The following is a 17,929-nucleotide window of genomic DNA, read 5'->3' on the forward strand; positions in this document are numbered from 1 at the left end:
AGTAAGCCACCAAACCCTGTAGAAACTGAGCCCAGACAGACTTTGGAGTTTTACAGTTATATTTGGTCTTGTGCTTCCCAGTGGTCTAGTATAGTATCCAGTAACTCATTGTTGTCAGACTGGAATACACTACCTCCTGGGAAATACTACACTTAGCAAGTCTTATTAGACTGTATTAGACTTGAGCGTATTTGTCATGATGTCATATTATCCCTTTTTCAGGTCCAGCCACAGGAATATGAAAGTAAAACCAAAACTGGGCTGGTCAAAGGTCATGCCTATTCTATCACAGCTTTGGAGGAGGTATGGAAATTACTGTGGGTCTTTTTTTAACAAACAACATGCTGTAATTAAGTGTTCTTGCTACACCCAACCTATATTCACAAGGCACAACCGATATATTCTCTGTCATATATTTATTATTTATTTTCCCAACCTAACTCGTCCCTCAGTTTTTGCACTACATAGACAATGTCAGTGTCAAAATGTTCGTATTGGTCACGATTGCGTTGCTTGTATTGGATTTTATGTTCCGTTGCATGGTTCAGGCTAAATGTACGTTTTTGTGGAGAAAAGTGAAGCTAACGGTGGCTAACTAGCTAGCCACAGTCACTAATGTCGCAAACCCGCGTGCTTGTTAACTTCTGGGAGATAGCTATAGCAACCAAAAACAAGACAGCTGCAGAAAGGTTAGGGTGATAACTATATGTTCATTTAACATTGTGATAAAAAACAAAATTGTGAAATGTAATGTACAATACAATATACGCTGAAATTATTGGTACATCTACTTTTGGAAACAGTAGTCTGCTATTTCAGTGAGGTGTTAGCATCATGACATTAGCCTCTGTTGGACAACGCATACAACAGCGGTCAGTTTTCAGTCGTTAAAACAATAAACATGCCTCACAAATGTTTGTTTTAGGATTTATTATGACATTACTGTAGATTCTAAGTCAACGATTCGTTGGTGAAGTAAATCACTTTTAAACCAGTGTTAGCTCACTGTAACGCTGTATGTGACACTGGTAATGTTTTTATTTTTAATCCACCACTGTTTGTTTTGGAAGCCAAACGGTGACAGTACATTTTCGGCCCCTTATCAAAAGTCCAATTCGTTTTTCAATTGGTGAAACAATCTGAATACTAACCTGAACTTCAATGCCACAGCTTAACTGTATGCCAATCTCTTCGCGAAGGTCTCCTCTACAGGGCTGTGAAAACAGCTAAAGCTAACATTTTCCAGATATTTGAGTTTATGTCCGAAAAGTGCCCCTGTTTTAGAGCTATTCTTAGCGTTACAAACTGCCCTTCGCTCTAGCTAGTTAGCTTGCCACAGGCATTTCTCCTGGCTGTACCAAAAAAAAATTGACAGATGAGGGAAAATGGTGCCTTGTTTTCGCTTATTTAATCCGATCAACCTCATATAGTTCCATATAAATTTAGTTGAAACGTATATTTGAGACCACACATCTACGAATGTGTGGTCTCAAATATACATAAAGAAAAAAAAAATCTGGCACATTCAAACAATCCCCTCAGTGAAGGTTGGCTGGCAACACAGTGACTGACCTTCAGAGACAGGTGGGGGAGGGGGGGTGCACAAAGGACACACTTATTAGTGGCATCGTGCTTTCAACTTTTGTTTTGACAACCCAGTCATTTGGAACAGATACACATCAAAAACATGCAGGGCTACAGTAGGTCCAAGGCCCAGGATCAATGACCAGGATTGAGATGATGTAGAGGGAGTATTAGAGAAGCTGACCAAGTTGAATGCGCTTTTCCCTACTAACAACATGGACAGCCGGTCACATGAGCCCTGAGTCTTCAGACAAGGACGTTACTGACAATAATCGCTTCCAGTAAACTTGTTATATCAGCCAGATTTCCCAAAATAAATTTCAATTTCAAATTTGGGGGTTCATGAATGGATACAATAGAGTAAATGCTTAACATATCAATAGAAGGGAAATACTTAAGGGGAAGTTTAAGTCATATAGGTAAGGACCATTTTTACATAGGATTGTCATATTTCTTCGTTTTCATGTCAGCCTCACATCTCAACTATGTGAGGCTGCCATATAGCCTATCACCATTCCCGCATGCACTAAGGGAAATGAGAAATGAACTGTTTCATTCTACACGTCACTCTTGGTATTCTGAAGTGTAAATGAGCAGCGACAAATGTATGCTTTTTAATCTATGCAATCTTCTTAAATAATAAGTATGCATACTTATTTAAAATAAACAGAAATATCAGTTGCAAAATTTAAGTACACATGAAAAATCTTGGAATGTTTGATATTAGTTTAAACAATAGGTTTGGTGATATAGTAAAAAAAACAAAAGGCCCAGCTGCAACCGACGCAAGCACACCCCACAATTTCCACAGAAATTGTATCCTCTCTTGTTTCTTATTGCATTAATGCAACACTGGAACATTACAAACTTGAAGTTATTATTTATGGCTACTGACACATACATTACTGACAGTACATACTTTTTCTTAGTGTAACAAGGTGACAAAGAACACCATGGTTCGTCTGATACAATTAAGGAATCCTTGGGGTGTGGTCCTATGGAATGGGCCGTGGAGCGCAAAGTAAGCAACCTGATTGACATTTGTTTTTTTAAATAACTCAGCAGAAGAGCAAAAAATCCTGCAATCCACAATGATTGTGCCAAGTCATTTTGTAATCTTCACTTGTAAACCTTCCGATAGAGCAGATGACTGGTCCAGCATTTCCAGAGCAGACAAAGACAAGCTGAAGAAGCAGACTGCGGAAGACAGCGAGTTTTGGTGAGAGAAGACCTCTAAAACTGAAAACTTTTTCCAAACATCCTCTACAGAATATCCCTGTCCCTGTACAACCACCATTTTACTCCTGTAGGTGAAGATACCTGCAGGTGAAGTTACTGCTATTTCTGCTAAGTTCCCTACTGTCTTGCCATGTAGGATGTCCTTTGAAGATTTCCAAAATAACTTCACAAAGATCGAGATCTGTAACTTGACCCCAGACAGTCTGATGGGGGACGAGACCCAAAGTTGGAAGGTGGTGATAAACGAGGGTCGCTGGGTGAGAGGTAGCTCTGCCGGGGGTTGCAGGAACTATCCAGGTAAACCTACACATCCTGCCCTTACCCTTCAATTTTGATGCCTGCCTAAAAACAATGTGAATGTTTGAAAATTGTAGGAATAGGGCGCAGAGAGGAAATATTCAACATCTGCTCACTGCAAGAAACTATTAACAGAAAGTAAACTACAGCTCTGATATTCAACAATAGGCTTGGGTCATCTATAGACTCTCCAGAAGAAAAGTATCAGCATGTGCAGACAGTGTTTTATACTTGCAGGCACTGACAGAAGGTTGTGTAGCATGTTGTTGGATCTCTGGTGATTATCGCCCTTTTCGAGTGTGGCTGTCAGCACCACTGTGACAAACACCGTCTGCCCTCCCAACAGACACGTACTGGACTAACCCCCAGTATCGCCTGCGTCTCTATGAGGAGGATGACGATCCTGAGGACGGCGAGTTAGTGTGCACCGTGGTGGTGGCTCTGATGCAAAAGGGAAACCGCCAAATGGGCACTAGGCTTTTCAACATCGGTTTCTGCATCTACGAGGTACAGCCATACATGCCAAATTCCATGCCAAAGCCAAATTCCAAAAGTGCCATGGAATAATGCAGGGGCGTTGCTAGACATGAAGCTCAACTGGAACACAGGACCCTCATTACTCATATCACTTTATTTTCTTCCATGCTGGCTGTGTGACGGTATGTAACAGACGTAGCCACGCTCAGTCACAACAAGGTGTCCTTTGCCACTCGCTGGCCTCGAACGCACGACCTCTGACTTGCCAAGCGTGACCACTGCCAACTACGCCAAAGAAAAGCTAGATATTTGTTGACACGGGTGGCCTGTTACATACCTGAGGAGTGAGTTTCACAGGTTCACACCCATTACATTCACCCCTCTGAAATTCAATCTGGCGGTTAGCTGACGCTAACCTCGTGAATACGGGTCACGGCACCAATGTGACGGTATGGAACAGACGTAGCCACGCTCCGGCACAACAAGGTGTCCTTTGCCACTCGCTGGCCTCGAACGCACGACCTCTGACTTGCCAAGCGTGACCACTACCAACTACGCCAAAGAAAAGCTAGCTATTCGTTGACACGGGTGGCCTGTTACATACCTGAGGAGTGAGTTTCACAGGTTCACACCCGTTACAGCTGCATACAAGAAGTGCGCAACACAATGCACACAAACATTCCCTTGCTTAATCCACTATACGTACAGTTCAGGGACGTAAGTTTGAATATAGCTTTGGCATGGACATCAATAGTTAATGCAACTTAATGCAATTTTTTCCCAATAATTTGATACTGTTTTTTGAGCTTTACGTGATATAATATTTTTGACTCGTGTTTTTATTATGCTTGAGTCTAAATAAGATGATCGGTAGGCCTATTTCTTTAGTTTCGTAATGTTTTCTTAGCCTACCTCAATTCTGACTTGCTTGCCTGGACTTATGTGTGCCGCCGCAGTGGCTATTATAGGAAGAACAGAAGAGTGCACGGACATGGAATTCTGCGGCACGCATCAGTTTGTTTCGGTTAAACTGCGTTGATTTTAAAAGCGTTGATTGGGATACTGCTTGTTTTCGGAATTATCTATCTAAATGAATCCACTGACTAATAAAGTAAATTGTTAAAACTTTTTTTTTACTGGGGCACAGCAGATTTATACTAGGGCTTCTGCCCCAGTAAAAAGGGTCTAGCGACGCCCCTGAAATAATGTTCTCTAAGGTGCTAGTGATTTTACTGTGCTTTTCTGTCTGTTCATATTATTTTGCACAGGTGCCCAAGGAGGTATGATCCTGTGGAAGGAGGACCTTGATGTGGTGATTCTCTCACCTGTATCCAGAATGCTGCTTATGTGTTAGCCTTTGCCTCTTAATGGAAAGCTACATGACTTGTAGCTCTGGCTGCTGCCGTCTTACTGTAACATAATGTGTCTACATGTTTCTTTTCACTATGTAAGGTCTTCAAATTCTCTGAGTGTAACCCATAAATACACATAAAACACATGAAAACAGAATCCTAAATGTTTAAAAACTAGCCCTGTACTTACGCATCCCCCTCTTCCCATCTTTCCACTTCTCTTCCTGTTCTCTCTCTTTACCGGCCTGCAGATATGTGGTAGCAGACAGCACCTGCAAAAGGACTTCTTCCTCTACAACGCCTCCAAGGCTAAATGCAAGTCTTACGTCAACCTCCGTGAGGTGACAGACCGCTTCCGACTTCCCCCTGGAGAGTATGTGATCATCCCCTCGACTTTTGAGCCCCACCAGGAAACAGAGTTCATCCTCAGGGTCTTTTCAGAGAAGAGAAGCATGTCTGAGTAAGAGTTTGGTGGAGGTGGGAGAAATATTTAGCAGGATAAAAAATTGTGTGTGGGACAGTAAGCAAGTATATTGATGGGTATGTACCGTATGTTACGGTAAATAAGCTGTATCGTGTATAAGTCACACCCCACCAGAATGAGCACTTTGTGTTTGTAAATCAGAGTATAAGCCGCACTGGAGTACAAGCCGCACTGGAGTACAAGTCGCACTTTATAAGCAAACAATCTTACCGTTGCATGGCCCAATGCTGACAAATGATCACTTGCACGTTCATGCTATGGGAGTCAGATGGCTGAGCGGTTAGGGAATCGGGCTAGTAATCTGAAGGTTGCCAGTTCGATTCCTGGCTGTGTCAAATGACGTTGTGTCCTTGGGCAAGGCACTTCACCCTACTTGCCTCAGGGGGAATGTCCCTGTACTTACTGTAAGTCGCTCTGGATAAGAGCGTCTGCTAAATGACTAAATGTAAATGTAATGTAAATGCTATTGCTGCGGACAGCTTGGATAGCGATCTAACTAAACAACATTCCCAATCAGGGTGAACACTCAAATTATCTAACACCAAAATTATGCTATGGTCTATAGACCATATCCAACATGTTGGACCATATCCAACATATCCAAACAGAACGAACACAACAATAGAACTCCAAACAATGCTTATTTAACTAAGCTAATGCCCTTAACTTAGTAGCTTTTCAGCTTGCCGCAGGGCATTCTGGGTACCAAGAGCAATGCACGCGTATAGGCGATCTTACAGCATTGTGTAACACACTTCGGTTGTGGATAGTATGTCCAGAAATAAATCCAAGTCACTCATTTAGTGTCAGAATCCATTGTTATGTCTACTAAATTATTTAGATATATTATACGTTTAGCTAGCTTGCAAATTCAGAGGATAGCCTACTGTAGCAGACCTTTCTATGTAACGGACAAGGGTGTTTCGTCCCTCGGGAGTTGCCGTAGGCTTGATGCTGAAAGCATTACGTCAGAGAATGTCTACTATAAGGTGCGTTCGTCTTCATGCAGCGCCGGCGGCGCCGACAGCCGGCTGCAGCCGGATGCCTTGAAGCTGAGAATGCCATTGGCTGCTTCAAGTCAGCCGGGCTGCAGGTGGCTGCAGGCGACGCCGGCGCTGCATGAAGTCGAACGCACCTATTGAGAGAACCACAGATGTATATAAAGGGTAGATGTCTCGTTCGCGTTGCCGCACATCGGAGTCGAACGTCCGCACATGGCGGCCGTCTTGATACAGTCAACTCGCCCATAACATTGTGTTGATGCTACATGTACTTTTAAAATTACCATAACTTGCTCAATTTTCAACCGATTTTTAAACGGTTTGGTTTGTTATCAACGACAGAGATGTCGTTATGCCACTGCATACTTCTATTCTATTTTTTAAAAAACAACATAATTATTCATAAGTATGCAGTGGCTTAACGACATCTCTGACGTTGATAACAAACCAAACCGTTTAAAAATCGGTTGAAAATTGAGCAAGTTATGGTCATTTAAAAAGTACATGTAGCATCAACACAATGTTATGGGTGAGCGAGTTGACTGTAGCAAGATGGCCGCCATGTGCGGACATTCTAGACTCCGCCGTAAGACATCTAGGCTGTGTCTACTACCGCGCACTTGTGCACTTCGAGCACTGACTTTCAGTGCTTAGGGCGCTTACACTGACAGAACCAGCAGAATTCAGTGCACTGAAAGTACCCGGATGACGCACTGCAAATGGTCAAAAAATGCAGTGTACAACGATGGACACTACTCGCCCTAAACGGGCGCCATATTGGCTACGTAGCGGAAGAGGAGGAGCCCTTTCGGCAGCTTTTAATTTCATTTCTAAACTAATGGCCGAAATGACTCACGAGCAGATTCGCCTTAGATTCGCGGGTGTCACAATCAGATTTGCGTCCGTCACTTCCCGCCAAGTGGTTAACTTAAGTGTTCCATTTGAGACAGCACTACTCAGCGACGGAGTGCACTACAGATGTAAGTGCACTGTATTGCAGTGCACTGTATTGCAGTGTACTTAGTAAAGTGCGCGGTAGTAGACACAGCCCTAGTCTTTATATATATCTATGGAGAGAATGCCACTCTCGGGGAAACTTCCGGGTTCTGAACTGGTTGCAGTTCCACTCTAGTTCCATATGAAGACGCTAACGGTCGAGTGCAGAATGAATGGAGGTCTATGGAGCTATACCCCCTCAAAATCCTTTTTTCAGGATATAATTTTTTTTCTAGTAATTTGAATTTTGAATTCGAAAGGGGAGGCAAAACAAATACACACTGCTGGGTGTTAGATTTTTTTTAAGTTGCCTTTCTGTTCTAAAAAGCCTTTTAAAATGTAATTGACGTCATACGACCAGAGATATTGTTTTACGGCAAGCTCTGGTCACTTCATTTTTTCTCTCGAGCTATCAACAACACAGATGACAGGTTAGGCTCTCCTTGTCAATACACATGCTAGAAAGAGTTTTGGGTTGCTAATGTTGTTGCTAATGTTGCTAATGCTCTGACATTCTGATTCTGCTTCGGATGCCATCAAGTGGGATCTCTGGTCATAGTCAGTCCTTCACTAACCAATCAGCATTCATTAGCAAAATGCTAGCGTGTTATGGGCAACAACGACTCACCCTGTAAGAATTAGAAAGGACATAAGTGCTCGTTCATTCAATTTTCGACCTATAATCCATGTTGAACAAAAACTACAATAAAATCTGAGATTTCTCAACGACAATCAGGCGAAAGAGACAAATGTAGCCGTTTGGCTCCATAGACTCCCATTCATACTGCACTCAACCGCAATCACTCCCAGTGGAACTCTGGTGGAACTGCAACAAAATTCAGTACAATGGGGCTTAATAGGGAGTGGCCAGGCTCTCCTTAAACAGGCTCTGATTACGTGAAATCAGTGAGGTATGTGAAATCAGTGAGGGCTGTTCGAATGGCGATGTCAAGAAGAGCAGTGGTAAAATACATTATATATATTTTTTATATACACACAACAGCACACAAACAGACAAATAAACAAACAGGATTTCGGTAATGGCACACAAGTAACTAACTTTCTCTAACTGTCTCTGACGTTCTCTAACTGTCTCAAACTCTCTAAAATCTCTCAACCAAGGTCTCACGCATTCAAACCATCACTATTGTCCACACTATCATATACAATTATATCTAAAACGAACTTACAACTCGGTTAGACTACCAAAGTTGAATTAGTCATGTTGTTAGCGATGCTAGCGTTATTTTGCTAGCTAGCCTAGCCTATAACATTTCACTGGGTTTGCAGCTGTTTGATTAACTGAAATTATTATGAAATGTTATGTTCTACTAGCCATTTGCCTACTTTAGCAAGTCACTGTATTTACAAGCCCTGATAGTGTAACTTAGAAAACAGTAAATAATTCCTCTTTCAAGTACTAAGCCCCCGTTTAAGTGTTGAGCATAAAATTAGCTGCATGGTCAGTAGAGATCTTGAGAGAAGCCACTTTTTTGTTCTAAAACCAGACTATAAACCGCTTCGAAATATAATCCGCACAAGCACAAGAAAACTGTAAAATCGGAGTACAAGCCGCGGCTTATTTTCCGTAAAATACGGTAAGTATAATTGAGTGTTAAATACTTGTGTGTGATCACATTATGTTTGAGTATTGTTCTGTTTTTGTGTACGTAAATGGATGAGGGGACAATAACAGTTAAGTCTCTATGGTAGACAAAAACAATGTACTTAAAACATTCTTCCTTATTTCTTAGGGAAATGGGCAACAGCATCGAGGATAACAGTGTACTGGTGAGAAAGTGGATCTGTCTGTTTTCTACGGTGGCCCTGAAGTGCAAATCACACCCACTAACATGAGTGCAACCCCCAAATGAAAACACTTCCCCCAAATACGATTCAACTCCCCCGAAATAGGATGACTTGCTCACCTCCCCCCAATACAAGGACACGCTCCCCCAAATGGGAAACGACATTATATTAACTCAAAAACACATTACATTAACTCAAAACGGAAAGGGTTGGTACTACACTTCGTTTCTGAATGGATGCAGTAACTAACAAGAAATTGATCGACAGAAGTACCAAATGCAATAACCTGACAGAGTTACGTGCACCAGGACATTTGTTTGGCTATCGAAGCATGTAGCAAGTAGTAGGCTACTTATGCAAAAGTATAAATTGCATGTTAAACGTCAAAATTGATAGCGAAACAACCATCCTGGTCCACGTAACTCTGTCATTACCATGAAGTTGATCGTTTTGGTTGGAAGAAAAGAAGAAACATTTGTGTTAACAATTCAGAGTCATGACTTGCACTACTCTTTATTTTAATCAGGGACATTCCTATGAAATAATCTTAGATATGCTGTTAACGTTTCACAACATTAAAATAAGTATCCTATGCGCACGCTAAAAACACAGTTGAAGGAAGCAGGACTTTTCAGAAGAAAAAACTAATAGTCCACAACAGAAGAACGAAATGCCACAATGACAGAGTTACGTGGACCAGGATAATTGTTTGGCTATCCATTTTTACGTTTAACACGCAATATATACTTTTGCATAAGTAGCCTACTATTTGCTACATGCTTCGATAGCCAAACAAATGTCCTGGTGCACGTAACTCTCAGGTTATTGCATTTTGTACTTCTGTCGATCAATTTCTTGTTAGTTACTGCATCCATTCAGTGGCGAAGTGTTGTACCTACCCTTTCCGTTTTAAGTTAATGTAATGTGTTTTTGAGTTAATGTAATGTTGTTTCCCATTTGGGGGAGCGTGCCTTTGTATTGGGGGGAGGTGAGCAAGTCATCCTATTTGTGGGGAGTTGACTCGTATTTGGGGGGAGTGTTTTAATTTGGGGGATGCACTCATGTTAGTGGGTGTGATTTGAACTTCAGGGCCACCATAGTTTTCCCTGCACCTGTGCTGTTCACATTTCTCTTTCTACCATCTGTATCTCTACCATCTCATGTCCAGCTGCTTAATTTATATTCAAGTATGAGTTCTTCAAATGTTACAAATGTGAAAGGTGTTGGTGTTTTGGTCCGCATGGTCATGGTTTAATGATTTAACAGTTTTTTACAGATCATGAAAGTGCAGATTGTAAGCTTTCAAATTATGTATTATACATCGAGATATGAAAAGTTATCTTAGCATATGTGGTAGGCCTATGCACTCAACCAGGTAAGCAACCAGGTTACGCCACACTCATCAGGTCTTTGATGAGTGTGGAAATAAGTGATCTCTCTACCACCCCCACTTATTAGTTCAGTAACAACACTGATATTGTATGTTGTAGATGTTGACACACGTCTTGTCTCTTACAAGAGGTACTATATTTACACCATAGAAATTTGTACTGTAGCTGTCACCGTCACTGCAGTAAATATTGGTGTCTGTCTACTAATGTGTAATTAATACAAGTGTAAATTTGAGAATGTTAGATTGATGCCTTATTTATCATAAGGCATATTAAAGTAAGACTACATAACACATATTAAAACTAAATGACAATAGCCAACCAAACCAAAGATGCAAATCAACCTCAGCCCCATCACACCCCCAAAACCTGACTAGGAAACATGCCTTAACCCTCGTGCTGCCTTCGGGTCACATGACCCAAAGGTTCATAACGAACCATCGTTGTGTTTACCCAATTTTACCCAATACAAAAACAAATAAAAATAATTTTCTTTTAACCATTCCAATGTGGGGGGTCTGAGACAGCCCGACAGTTAAAAGAAAATGCTTCACTTAGTTTTTGTATGAGGTAAATTTGTCGCAATACGAAGGTGGGTCACAATGACTGATGGGTCACAATGACCCGAAGATAACACAAGGGTTAATAAACCTACTTTGTTTACTAATTATGGGTATTCAGTGATCCTAAGTGTTTATTGTATTGACTGAATTCTTCAACATTTTAACTTTAGTAATATGAAAAAAAAAAAGTAAAGTAGTAAAGATTGTTTTAAGATTGCCGACAAGAGGACCTTTTAGCAGCACTTGTCACAAATGAAAGGTCCTTTAAAATGGGCATGTTCATGTCATTCTTTTTCTTCCATGTCACTGTTTTCCTTTCCATTCCAACCTCTTGTGCAGAATGGCAAAAACAGGAAAGCAACATATGAGGTAATGCATTTGTGTGTGTATTTGTGAAGAGGTTGCACACTTCAGCGAGGATAAGTGCCTAAGCCTCAGCCTTGACTCTATCTTTTCTATTCTGTCTCAACTCCATGACCTCCTACATCATCTCTTCCTACTGCCCCTCCTGCTCCACCCCCTGGCCGAGGGTCTTGACACTTTGACCTCTTCTTCTATTACCTGACTCCTTTCTGTTCCAACTTCCCTGCACTACAGCCCATCCTCTTCGTGTCAGACAGATCAAAGACCAATAAGGAGATCCAACAGTATGACATTGAAGTAGATAAAAAGAAGAAAGAGACAAAAGACAAGGTGGTTTTCCTTTTTCACATAGTGTGTGTGGAGAAATGTGTGTGGAATATGTTTATCAAGTCAGGTGCACAGTACACTTTTACAGAGGTAAATATTACAAAATATTCTGGTAATATTTCCAACCAAACAACGCTGTTGGTTATATTGTAACCATAGCACAGTTTGACCATTGACCTGGTATAACTTCAGGTCACGGACAGGGTTGAAACCTGAGCTGAACTAGGCCACACATCTCCTGACTGAAACTTTAACAGTCCCGTCAAATAGAAATCAGTTTCTAAATGTCAGTGGCCTTTGCACCTGTTCAGAGGTCTATGTATTGACACATTCACTATCATTGGTATGTGGTTCTGCCTTGTTGTAGAGTTAGAGTAGAGCCAGTGTGAAGGGGTAATGCACATTCCATAACAAACAATTAAACTACAGTTTCAGTGTCAAAGGAATAAAATACCATGGTTCCACTATCAGAACTGAATGCCTCATACTAGTCTGTTCACCTCATCCCTATTCCCTCTGTCCCTATCTCTCATCCTGTCTCTCTCAGCCCAAAGTACAACCACCAGTGGAAAGTGAGCAAGACAAACACTTCAGGGCCATCTTCCAGCAGATTGCTGGTAATGTGAGTACTGTACCAGGGCTATTAGGAAACAAAGTTGGACTTGGGCAGGTAAATGTGTTCAAAATCTTTCTAAAGAGCAGAGCAAACCCAATATGTCTTATTGTGCAAAGCTTCTTTTTCCTTCAAGGATATGCAAATCTGTGCCAATGAACTCAAGGTGATCATGAAGCGGGTTCTAGAAAAATGTAAGTGAATTTAAGTTGAGCATTCCTTCCCTCGTTCCCTGTGTGAATGTACCGGACTGATTCTTGTTTCCCTCCACAGATAATGATATGCATACCGAAGGGTTCAGCTTGGAGAGTTGTAGGAGCATGATTGCTCTTATGGATGTATCCTTTTTGTACATTGTACCACTTGAAGACATGTTTTACGACTCAGCAGTTCCTGCCACAGCTACTCCCTGTCATGTTGCTTACCACTTACTACTGCTCATGTATAGTGGGCATATGGGAAAATCTATGCCTGTGTATAATGTAGACTGAGTAGCTTTGAGTTATTGTCCTCAGTTTGGCTTGAGTTATTGTCCTCAGTTTCTGCTTTTAGACGGATGGGACTGGGAAACTTAATTTAAATGAGTTCAAACAACTGTGGAACAAGATTAAACAGTGGCAGGTAGGAAGAAAGTCTATCTGTTGGAGTATTATGTACTTTGTACCCGTGTGTTGTGTTTTTTCTACACCCAGAGCTCGGTGTTGTGTGCCAGAGGCCTTGGGGGGACCCAAAGGTTGATGGTTGGAGGGTAACTAATAGCATGAGACTACCCAAATAAAATATGTTCCTATCTTACCTACCTAACTAGGGATGGGCATTTTTGTCAATTTCTAAAAAATCTATTACTCGGGGGGCGGGGCATGTGCGTCATGGAGATAATGAAAATATTTTACGATTGTTACGAAAATTCATGTTGACACATATAAATGACATGAAAACATGTCTATGAAAACATGAAAAAATGACACTGCTTATGCTGCATCAATGTTATCGAAAAAGAAACATCTGAAATAGAACAGCTGCATGAAGTGAAACTAAAGAGTAAATTAACTCCAGTAAACTGAAGCCCCTTCAATGACGCATCCTATGAGATTAATCAGATGTCTGAGTTAGGCTACACAACATAAACGTAACATTACAACTTGTATCTGCACAAAAGGATGCAAATGCAGTCAGGTGCTATAGCAAGAACTCCCATTCTGGCTCTCGTTCTGGATGCGCCCTTCTAACAGCGCGCTGAAACACGGGCAAGTAAAGCAAAAATAATTCATTAGGCTACATTCTATAGCTAGTGTTCTCATGATGTTATGTATATGGAAGATTACATTGGAGTATTTTCATCTATTTTGTCGAATGAAAAGCCAGACATCACTACGCAACTTTGAAGCCATGTTTCTCTCTGTTCTTCGGTCTGAACTTTGTACTGCATGCTTCGGCAAAGCTAAACCAATCAGAGCTCAAGGTACCGCCCAAAATTCAGCTATAACAACCATTCAGAAAAAAAGAATAAAATGTATTTTCAAACTCACATGATCATTGTTGTTACAGTCGATCGTCGCTGTCACGTTCGGGTACTTATGCCATTCCCTAAACCTAACCTGCTGGAAATCTGCTGTAAAAGGCTTAATCTTGTAGGCTACAGACAATTTATCCTCATAAAAAATTATTTAATTAATTACACTTTTAGTTGTCTTTCTCAGTAATAAAGTTTAAAGAAGTACATAATTTCATTACCATCTGTTGAATGTCATTGACAACCTAAAACCCATCCGCACACGTGATATTAAAACCTCACAATCAGGAGAATTCTGTTTTGTCTGCAGATGATCTTCATGCGCTATGATAGAGATAGATTCAATTCCATCAGTAGCTTTGAGATGAGGAACGCAGTCAATGATGCAGGTAAGAAACCACGTAGGACCTGATTTACTCTCCTCCAAGATCTAAGTGTGCCATCATCATCCAGCTACCGTTAAATACAAGTAAAATCTTTGTCATTACAGGCTTCCGTTTGAACAACCAGCTGTACAACATCATCGCAATGCGCTATGCTGACGAACATCTCAACATCGACTTTGACAGCTTCATCTGCTGTTTTGTGAGGCTTGAGGGAATGTTCAGTGAGTATACACCAGAATCAAGATGGTAAACTAAATGAACCACAAATCCTAGATTTGTATTGTTTAGGATGTTGATGTCTATGAGGTCTTCTTGCAGGGGCGTTCCATGCCTTTGATAAAGAAAAACGCGGTACAATCTCACTTGACGTTAATGAGGTGAGCCTAACCACAGACGTCACAACAAAAATAAAGGAGTACAGGGATATGTAAGGATCCATCTCAACTTGTGTTGTTTCCAAATCCAGTTTCCCTCTCTTTCCTCACAGTGGCTCCAGCTGACCATGTATGCTTAGGACTCCTTGTCCCCCTGAACAGAACAGAAGTGTTTCCTGCTTACTCATGACAAAGCTTTTACCATAACTGCATGTACCTCCTCCTACCTCTGCCCTCATCTCTCTGTGTCCAAGCGCTCTCTACTTCTGCTACTCAAGCTCAGTGTCACTGAGCTTGTTGCCTAGCAAGAGGTAAGCCTGTTACACATCCTGGTGAGGACGTGGCCCCCACAGACCTTCCCTTCAAATATCAAAGGTCCGTGGGACTGGAGTGCCATAGCTGTGTAGTGTTATAAATGTATGATCTTAATACATGTGTATATTACATTACACAGTACAAGTGTGGAGAAGTAACATTTATGCAAAACTTAATCTCAGAATTTGGGCAATGACTAAATGTGTAGTTTCATCATATTCTGAATAAAGACATTTGGGAAACATTTCACGTATATTTTACCCCAGCAAGTTTCACAGCATGAAAATGGGAACGTATTTAATTTTATTGTTGACAAATGTACAATACCCATATTATATACATAGTGCATGCTCAGTGTATAGCCTACTAGAGCATATTAAGAATCATGATCTCAGAGCATGGACGGACGGCGATGGCAGGACGTTGTGACGTCACAACTTGCAGCATCAACTTTGTCACGCCCCAAAATTTACATTTACCCGCCCTCTGGTTTTCTGGTCCAGGAACATAAACGGAGGTCGCGTAGATCTCTGACACTTTTTTTAGCTAGCTGCGCGCTGCTCTGTACTTCCACAGGAATTACAAATAAGAAAGTTAATACGTTTTCAAGCTATTGAAAATGGAGCACTGTAAATGCAGTGTTCCAGGCTGTACTGGTGTTATGTCCCTACTGGTTTCCAAACTTACTGTTTTCCCAGCTGTGTGTGCACCTATCAGTCTGCCTCTATCACTAGATTCGTCACAAATTCACAAACATATTACTGGCAATTTTCAAGTCAGATTTCATATTTCCTGCGGCGAATATGAAAGTATAGGCTACGTGCGCACTACATTACCATTCCCGACAAAATAAATGGAAACAAAATAAAACATTTGCAGGCTCGCATGAAGTGGGATTCAATCGCACAAGAGCAAAACACATAATACACCAAAGGCCATTGCTTTACACTGCGAGATATTCAAGATCACACAACTTTTTTTTAATAAGTTACGTACTTAATAATCATCATTAATCATGGTCTTCAGGTAACATCTTGATTTGGTTTCTTATGGAACAACTGGTTACCATAGACACTACCCAAATGTAGGCTACTAATCACGTATTTGGGGTTGTTTCGAGGCAATAGCCGTATTTACCACAACATCAAAGCTCATTCTGACAACACATATTAAAAATGCATACTAAGAACGTCGCTGCTAACCCAGACAATACGATCAAAATACGCGTAACCCTTTGAAACACAACATGGGTCTATTCGTTTCCTATGCGATTTTGTGTATGGCTGAGTGTTTCTTCGCTAGGCTGTATCTTTTGAAATCAATTCATTTCATAATGTAATATTCCGATCAAATGTAGTGAGCACTACATTACAGCCATTCACGCCATAATAAATGGAAACTAAGAAACTAAAAGATTCTCAAGCTCGAATGAAGTGGGATTCGATCCCATGAGCAAAACCACATTCATGACTGCAGTCAGTTGCATTACACCTTGAGCTACTGAAGCACATGGGAATATCAGGAATTCTGTTACGGATTTATTAACTACGTTGGCCTTCAGGCAACATGTTGTTTTGGTTCTTCTGAATCAACTAGTTTCAGTAGACACTACACAAATGTAGGCTACTCATCACGTATTTGGGGTTGTCTCGAGGCAATAGCCTATTAATCACTATATCACAGCCCCTTAATGACACCACATATTGCAAAGTACTTAGATCGTCGCTGTTAACCCAGACAATACTACGATCAAAATACGCTAATGTGTACCCTTACAAGTATACTTCAAGTTTATTTTGTAAGTATACTTAGTATAAAAAAGTATACTATTATCATGTGACTTAAAGTATACTAGCAGTGTACTTATTTATATACTATTTTTGTACTAAGTAAACTGAATTGGCCCACTTTTTAGGTCATTTAGTACACTTTAAAGTACACTTATAGTGTATTTGAAAGTATACCTTGGAATACTCTAAAGTAACCTGTGTAGTGCACTTTCAGTTCATGAACTATACTTCCTTTAGTGCCTCAGAAGTATACTTCGCAATACTTTCAAGTGCACTTTGAATTATTGAAAGTACTTCAAGAATAAACGTAATAAACGTCCTATGATCTAGTTATATATATTTAAATATTCAGGGCCGCTCAAACGCCGCTGAGCTTGCGTCACTTGGCGGGGCTTCGCAAAGTGACACGGCAGATTCTTAAGGCCGATATATGCTTCTGCGTTTTTCGAAAAACGGACACATAGGAACGCCTTCCTCTATGGAGAACGCTCTCTCAGAGAGCCCTCGGAGAGCCCCGGAGAGCTCGACGTGCACCTCCTGAATTTTCTAACTATCCGTCGTAATTTCGGAGAGCTACGGAGACTCCCTTGGCTGTGATTGGTCAGTATTAAGAACTGCTTGCGTCAGGGGCGGGGTTGCCGCATAGAGTTAATATAACTAGAGGAAGCAACTTTTGTCTTCCAAGATGGCGTCCCCATTCATTTCTATGAAAAGTGCTCAGTGGCGCAGTGAGGCAAGCGAGAGTACGAAACTGGACCGCGCCATCTTTCCACTTCCGACTCTTCCGGTCTAGCCTTAAACAGTGGCTCTTTTTTCCCCTAGCTCCGAGACCTCGTGCACGCTTGCAACTAGCTGTACACGTCATACTTTGCGACAACCAGTCGTGAGCATAGATTTATATGGTTGCGAGCGTGTGAGCTAAGGCATTGCAGTGGCAGAATGGGGTACAAGTCTGATAAGAATCAGAGATATGACGCAAACTTTATGGAAATGTATGCTGTCACTGTATAGTATTCCTTTCACTTGTTTTTTAGAAATAGGCTATAGGGCTAAAT

At 41.1% G+C, this 17,929-nt stretch overlaps 1 protein-coding gene across 3 annotated transcripts in view; it reads left to right on the forward strand.

The window, feature by feature from the left end:
* Positions 1–15,328, forward strand: part of LOC136947231 (calpain-3-like) — a 60,045-nt gene extending 44,717 nt beyond the window's left edge. Inside the window, exons 6-23 of one of the 3 annotated variants that reach the window (XM_067241162.1) lie at positions 223–303; positions 2,514–2,605; positions 2,726–2,803; positions 2,960–3,120; positions 3,467–3,627; positions 4,866–4,877; positions 5,201–5,409; positions 9,185–9,221; positions 11,533–11,562; positions 11,791–11,886; positions 12,431–12,505; positions 12,633–12,690; positions 12,770–12,834; positions 13,049–13,117; positions 14,320–14,398; positions 14,500–14,616; positions 14,714–14,772; positions 14,883–15,328. In XM_067241162.1, the coding sequence (XP_067097263.1) occupies positions 223–303; positions 2,514–2,605; positions 2,726–2,803; positions 2,960–3,120; positions 3,467–3,627; positions 4,866–4,877; positions 5,201–5,409; positions 9,185–9,221; positions 11,533–11,562; positions 11,791–11,886; positions 12,431–12,505; positions 12,633–12,690; positions 12,770–12,834; positions 13,049–13,117; positions 14,320–14,398; positions 14,500–14,616; positions 14,714–14,772; positions 14,883–14,909 (1,506 nt within the window). In that variant the 3' untranslated portion in view covers positions 14,910–15,328. Of the gene's footprint in view, positions 1–222; positions 304–2,513; positions 2,606–2,725; positions 2,804–2,959; positions 3,121–3,466; positions 3,628–4,865; positions 4,910–5,200; positions 5,410–9,184; positions 9,222–11,532; positions 11,563–11,790; positions 11,887–12,430; positions 12,506–12,632; positions 12,691–12,769; positions 12,835–13,048; positions 13,118–14,319; positions 14,399–14,499; positions 14,617–14,713; positions 14,773–14,882 lie in introns of those variants that run through there. The other 2 variants (XM_067241163.1, XM_067241164.1) reach the window with 2 other exon arrangements.
* The last annotated feature ends 2,601 nt before the right edge of the window (positions 15,329–17,929 follow it).

This window comes from Osmerus mordax, chromosome 8, assembly GCF_038355195.1.
Source record: "Osmerus mordax isolate fOsmMor3 chromosome 8, fOsmMor3.pri, whole genome shotgun sequence".
NCBI lineage: Eukaryota > Metazoa > Chordata > Actinopteri > Osmeriformes > Osmeridae > Osmerus > Osmerus mordax.